The sequence below is a fragment of the Anneissia japonica genome, unplaced genomic scaffold, assembly GCF_011630105.1.
Source record: "Anneissia japonica isolate Jap-2015-1 unplaced genomic scaffold, ASM1163010v1 scaffold36399_len22710_cov116, whole genome shotgun sequence".
NCBI lineage: Eukaryota > Metazoa > Echinodermata > Crinoidea > Comatulida > Comatulidae > Anneissia > Anneissia japonica.
This window is the reverse complement of record NW_022750233.1, coordinates 15107-22710: the sequence shown is the minus strand read 5'-3', so window position 1 is coordinate 22710 and position 7604 is coordinate 15107. Positions and strand designations below refer to the sequence as shown.

General features: G+C 36.1%; 1 protein-coding gene across 1 annotated transcript in view; it reads left to right on the top strand.

Annotated features, from left to right (window-relative positions):
• Positions 1-1220: 1220 nt before the first annotated feature.
• The window catches only part of LOC117121277, a 9661-nt gene continuing 3277 nt past the window's right edge, over positions 1221-7604 (top strand). Inside the window, exon 1 of the mRNA XM_033266410.1 lies at positions 1221-1312. Within this exon, the coding sequence (XP_033122301.1) occupies positions 1270-1312 (43 nt within the window). The 5' untranslated portion in view covers positions 1221-1269. The remainder of the gene's footprint in view (positions 1313-7604) is intronic.

Genomic DNA, 7604 nt, shown 5'->3' with positions numbered 1-7604 from the left:
TACCTGCTTTCCGATCGTGGAATTCAGTACACCATATATAAACTACTCTAACGTTTTATGTTGAAAATACAGTATAAATTCAAAATTCACCGATTGTCTTTATCTTGGTTATCAACAGCTGTTTTATATTGCATATTTAATAACACTAAACCTGAGGCCGAGGTGGGTGTGAACTCTCAACAAGTGGCCGTTCCCAAACTTTCCACCTATACTTTGTAGAAGAAATTACACCACCACTGCCACAAGCTAAAGTGTAGCACCACGAACTAAACTAAATGTGACAAATACAGATGGATTAAAAAATGTTCCTTAATCCTAACTCTCATTTGAGTGTTTTTTCATTTAAGGAACTGACACTAAACATGCGAGGCCGAGGTAGGTGTGAACTCATAATATAAGCAAGAAGCCGTCAGCACTGTACAAACATGGAGAAAATATTTTATTTTCTCCATGGTACAAAGGACTAGAATGGCGAAGTACTAATATATTAATGTTTGCAGTACACCACGTAGCTAGTTCTGAAAAGAACTGTTGTTTGTTGAGGTCTCGACCTTTCGATTGAGCTGCTTCAATCGTCTTCAGGTAAAATATCTTTTTTTTTTATAAATAATCGTCCATCCTGTAATTGGCGAGTTACTAGCTGTCGGATGCGAATGAAATAAAATAAACAAAATAATCATATTTCTATTTATTCATGATTAAAGTATTGTTGACCCACAATCGTAAATAATTTGAGTAAGGTCAAAATGAGTTCTATCTAAATGTCAAATGCCAACATGTGTTTAAAATCACAAAATTAAGGAAATAAATATATTATTTATTAGGTAATATTAAGAAAATACTAGGGATTCATATCATGTCACTTATATACTCCGTTATCATTTGTTTTCTCTGATATATCAGTCTTGCTTGAAATAGGTACGAACAGATGGGAACATTATCAAATTACATGGATGAAAAAGTTTTTACTCTGTGTGGATCCATACGCTATTGTATCGATATTGATTGCAACGTCAGAAACAGGAAATTAAAAAAAACATGTTTATAACAGTACATTTTGCATAAGGTAGAGTAATCGAGCGGAAAAAAGCATGCCAATGTAAAATACAATCTTACCATTGGCTCAACCCAAACATGAAAGTAGTTCCAGTTCAGTAGTAGAGTTTCTGATGATAATAATGAGGAACACTGTGCCTGCCAAACTGCTACATTATCTTTTTACAGACGGACAGCGAAAGAAAACAGGACAGTTCCACTACGTACACCAACATGTTTCCATTTTTACCTAGTCAAAGAGTAGCGTCTCCAAGAGGTAATATTACGAATTGCTTTTGTAAATAATATACAGATTTATAAGATGAAAATGTAGCTAAACATATTTTGAATGTTAAAAATCATCGGAATATTGTAATTAATTTCATGGTCAATTATTGATAATAGACATACTAAGTATGTATTACTTAATCTACTGCGTGGCGAATATTCGCGAATTTGGCAAATGTTAATAATAATAATAATAATAATAATAATAATAATAATAATAATAATAATAATAATAATAATAATAATAATAATAATAATAATAATAATAATAATAATAATAATAACAACTCTGGATTTATATAGCGCTTCACGTTGACACAACCTCGAGGCGCTTAACAACAACAGAGAAGAAAAACCAAAACAAATAATGCAAATGTACCAAAACAATTATTATCAAATCTTTGGTTTAGTTCAAATGATTGGTTTGATGATTATCAATAAATGTTATTATTACAATGCTTTGGTAATTGGAATTTTTTATTATATAATAATGTTTAAATGAGACAATATATGCCTATATTTATCTGATTAACTGAAAACTGAAAGACTTCACAGAACTACTTAACATCAATGCAGTATACGATGTGTAGGGAATAATCTTGAATGTGTCTTCACTCCTCCATTTTAAAACTTCTTATAATTAATACCAGTTTAAGCATCTCATTACATTTAGACCTGTATCCATGGCTTCAGAATGAAACGCTTTATTTTTCAGATCATTAAAGTACTATGAATGGTATTATAATAATAGGCATATGTAATTTTTACTCTAGATTATTAAAGAAGTGTGTCAGCGGTAAATTTTAAAGGTAGGAGTACTTGCTCGCTTCGCTGGCATTCTCGTTTCCCGTAAAGGCGTTCCCTCTATTGAGAGGCTGTGACAGTCACGAGTGGTCTTAGAATATTTTAGTTTTTGTAATAATTATGCTCAGTGGCTTACGAGTGGCCCGTGCAGCCAGGGGCCCATTAAATAGGCCTAGGCCTAATACTAGACCTGAGAAAATAATTATTTCCAACTTAATCTCTTAAAAGAAAATAAAACGGCCAGCTAGACCCACAACAATATTTAGGTTAAGAGGTGAAATTGTTGGTTATTGTCTTCATTTCAATTGTTTGTTTTTACGTGCTACCAATTGTCTTGCTTATTTTGTAACCAGCTCCAAGGTTCATGACATTCCTCATGAAGTATATTTAACGTTCTGTTCCTAATGACCTGCGAGCTAACATTTTTTCCCCTGCTAACGCTCACTCAATCATTGTGATTAGGTATATGAACAAATATATTATTATAATAAATAAAATGTTTATTATAATAATATATTATTATAATAAACATTTTAGTTAAAACAGTGAGCCTGCCCAAATAATATATGACGAGCTTATGTGCCCTACATCAGTAGCTAAAAAGAGGTCATAATGAACTCTTATCTTTAATGAACGACACTGCAAATGAACAAAAGAAAGGAAATAATTTGCAAATTAAATGTAGTTAGGTCTATATTTAGCTTTTCTTAGAAGCCATTGTTTTTTTTTTCTTATTTGTTTTTCTTCTTCCATTATAGTTTTCCTATCTTTTTGCACAGGGCTTTTCTGGCCGGCACTTTGGTCACTTTCCATGCTTAAATCTTTCCCAAACTTTGTCTCAGCGTATACAACATACCAAAAGACATGGCTTTTAAAATCTAGTGACAATTCTGAATGGGGTGTGGATATGGGGTCCATTTCAAGGGACATATAGGCAAACACTCACAAAGGGAAACACTCCACACTACATTTCAATACAGAACAACTATTCTGAATGAAACTTTCGAGAAACTTTTACCAAGCTATATAGGCCTATAAGAAATTTTGGGTGGTCAGATTCTTGTGTGAATTTATTTATATATTTACTTTTTTTTGCTTTTTCAATATCAATAAGCTTCTGTTCTAATTTTACTTGTTAAGTGTTACTTCTTGCTTGTATAGCGCTTTTACTTACGGAGCTCTGTACGTTTTTCCCTGGCCATTAGGTATACATGCCTAGTGTTGCTGCAATATTGGCGCAGTAGCAGGCAACCCTACCAGGTACCCGTTTGTACTCCTGGGTGGGGAGAAGGAACAAAGATAAGGTGCATTGCTCAAGGACACAAGCGAAATGCGCAGCATGGTATTGAAACGAAGTTGGGAAACAAAACCGTTCCCGCCGCTCCAAACTGCTTCTTGGTGTGATAATTTTCTTTCTCTACAGTGTGATCTATTTTTGTATTTTCTGGTTTTTTGTCTCTTGCCTCATTTTTGTGCACAATTTTGCCTTTTTATTCATACTGCATTGTGCTTCAATGAATATATTCCCTAGGCATTTATTTTAAACCTCATGATTTGATATAATAAAATTGACTTAAATTGAATTGAAATACATCTGTGCCGGTAAGCCGTTTTCAAAGGTTTTAATGGGTATTATGTAGGCATACATCATTTGGTTATTTTCCGTATTGGACTTATTTTTCACTCACCCTTCGTCTGCATAAGTGGCAAATTCGTTGCGTACTGATGAATAATGAAATATTAATACGCGAGTACCAACGATATTAATTGCAACATAGAAACTGGAAATTCACAAACCGTGAAAACAATCACAATGCAGTATACGGCTGTCCAAGCTGACGGCATTAACATCAGTCACTAAACATATTATTTACCCCCTATCTATTACATTGTGCTACATTATCCAATTCTGTTGAAAAGGGCATAGTTTATGACTTAGCTAAGATAGCCAGGGTTGTCCCAATACATATGTACTCCAAGCAATGTTGTAAGCTGGTGAATAACTTTAATCTCGAATTCAGGTCCTTGATCTGAGTGAAGACCTGTCTCTTATACACATCTGGTGAACATAATATGAATCTATTCATATCTAAAATCGTTTCAAAATCATAAAATCATAAATTAAAAACAATGCTATAGTAATAGTAATCAAGTGAATATCTTACTTAAATATATTGAAACACACTAATGTTCCGTCACTTCAATATACTTTACTTAGCCTAAATATTCCTTGGAATATTCGTATAATTAAATGTTTGCTTTCTTATATCTATAAACATTTGAAGTTAAATAAGTCCTATCACAGCGTACGGTACTACTGCATTATTAGCTACCGTGACGTCACAAATCCATTCAGCCGGCCCGGCGAATGCGACACTATAATTAGCCTATGTTCATTATAACTGTGCTTTGCCTAAAACGTCCTTCAACATTCCTTCGCTTGGCCTTTAGCCTAAACAAATCGCTACTAAATGCATAACTAAAACACAGTATAGTATTATACATCTATACTAATCCGTTTTGTCTAATAATAACCTAAAAATACTTTTAATTAAACTAAATGTTAAACAATAATTAAAATACAAATCTTACCTAAAAAGAGCCAGTCGTAGAGTTCGGATTAAATATAAAATTCGAATTAATAAACGATGGAAATTGAATAGAGTTCTTATCGATGCGCTGGAGATGTAACAAGTAAGTAAGGAATGTGGGTATAGGTCCACGGGACCTTGGTGGTGGTCACTCTTAATGAGAAAAACAGTTAAATTACTACTTTAATGGAAGAGGGCTCTGTGTATACTGGTTCCCGTATTCATTGGGGTTACACCCTCCCCTCTCTAATTATGCATTGTCCCCAATGCGGCAATTGCATTCCCAATGTTAGTAACAAAAACGTAAAAGGATGGGTTGCCTAGGTTGTCATACTGTAACCTGGCTGGTGGTCTGCGCTGTCTATTTGGACTGGTGGATGTCGTCTCCCCTCTCAAATCGTCATCTTCAGGGTCTTCATCGATTTGACTATCACTGGTCAGAGCTTCAGTGATCGGAGGTTCATCAGTCAACGTTGAATCACTCGTTGAAGGTTTATCAGTGGTGGATAACATGAGTAAGTCATCAATAGAAGTTGGTTCTGGTTGAATGGTGATCGGTTGCAAAGTTTCTAATGTTTTATCGGGTTAGAATGTTATCTTCGGAAATTGGAGCATTGCAGTTTGTATCGGCAATACCATCTACTTACCTCATCGGCTGTTGGTTCATCGTGTGCGTTATCGGCACATGATGAAGTTACAGGAGCTTCTTCTATGGCATCCACTGAGGTTTCTGGGGTGACATGTTCTAAATTACCTGGGACAACACCGTCATCATCAACACCATTTCCATCGGCGACACCATCTTTATTACTACACATTCCATCTCCAATACTAAATACAATATCTGTATATCGCATTGGCCCATGCGTGCTCTCTACACATGAGACGGATCCGGGTGTAATATCTCCTGGATTGTCAACACAGCTGTCTGTATTCGTCCCATGTGTTGATGTATCAGCAATACATTGGGCTAGAGGCGTGCTGCTCACAACTTCAATATTTTTAATCTCCTCAGGAGGTTCTCCCTGGTCTGTCAACAGCCGGATAAGTGATCGAGGAGTGAATGGAGGAGAATCAACATTTAGGTGTGACTTAGACATTATGCCAGAAGGGGTAGTCGGTTGAACGGGTGAGGCTGGTAAGGCTTGGTCACTATAGTCAGGTATTGTCGGTGTACTTGGAGTAGGATCAGAGAAATCAGGTTGGATTGGATCATAAGATGTTGTAAAAATATCGTGTTGTTCACCGATAGCAGAGTTGTCTACCGGGGCCTGGCATACGATTGCATCAGAGGTGTCACTCTCTTGGTCACATACAGGTTCATGATGCCTAGTCACCACAGGTACCTGTACAACTAAATCGTCATCGCTATCACTCTTACTATCACTTTCTTCACTATAAGAGGAAGAAATGTTACATGGTGGTTTGGGATGAGATCTGGTTCTCCTAACAACATTTTTAGGTTTCGTAGACGGAGTTAGCTTAACCCCAGTTAAGTATCCAATTGGCAGTAGGTGATCTCTGTGTAGTATCTTTACAATATTATCACCTTTTTCTTGTGACAGTCTGTACACTGGTAGATTAGGTAATTTTTCGATTACTACATACGGTTGTGAGTTCCATCTGTCTGCTAACTTGTTTTTTCCTTTTAATCCTAAATTTCTGATCATCACCCTGTCTCCAGCTTCCAATTCAGATGATGTTATGCGAATTTTGTTGTCGTAACGATGTTTGTTGGCAGCAGCATGCTTCTGGGCTTCCACTCTCGCCACTTCGTATGCTTTCTGTAAGCCTTGGCGAAGTCCCTTTACATACTGGACATGGTTGGTATTAGACTGACCATCAGGGTAATACCGAAAAAAACATCGATGGGTAGCCTTGCCTCTCTGCCAAACATCAGATAGTACGGCGAAAATCCCGTGCTGTCGTTCTTGGTGCAGTTATAGGCATGCACTAGAGCTCCTATGTGTTTGCTCCAGTTGACTTTCTTCTCTGTCTCCAAGGTTTCCAGCATGTTTAGCAGTGTTCTATTGAAACGTTCTGGTTTGGGATCACCTTGTGGATGGTACGGTGTAGTGTGGGATTTCTGTACTCCAAGCAATGTTGTAAGCTGGTGAATAACTTTAATCTCGAATTCAGGTCCTTGATCTGAGTGAAGACGTTTTGAAAGTCCATAGTGTTTAAAATACTGCTCCCAGAGTACCTTAGCAACTGTTCCAGCAGTCTGGTCTCATGTGGGGAACGCTTGTGCGTAGCGAGTGAAGTGATCTGTAATAACAAAGATAGATTTCTTACTATTGGAGTCAGGCTCTAATGATAGGAAATCCATGCACACGAGTTCCAATGGTCCATTGGTCTTGATGTTGTGGAGAGGAGCTGACTTCTGAGGAAGGGCTTTCCTTGTTAAACACCTAACACAGTGTCTGACCCAAGCTTCCATGTCGGCTGCCATCTTCGGCCAATAGAAACGTTCTCTTGCTAATGCTATCGTTCGCTCGACCCCAAGATGTCCTAAGTCGTTGTGTAGCATTTCAATGTTACACACCAAATATTTACTCTGGAAGTTTATTCAATCGTCATTCTAGAAATCTAAAAAGAGAATATATGCATGTATAACACGTAGCATAAAATAATACATTAACAATATTGTATTCCAATTCATGATACAATCAAAATTAACGGGTGAAGATAATATGAATCTATTCATATCTAAAATCGTTTCAAAATCATAAAATCCTAACACAAATTAATAATTAAGTGATTATCTTACTTAAACATATTGAAACACGCTAATGTTCCGTCACTTCAATATACTTTACTTAGCCTAAATATTCCTTGGAATATTCATATAATTAAATGTTTGCTTTCTTATATCTATAAACATTT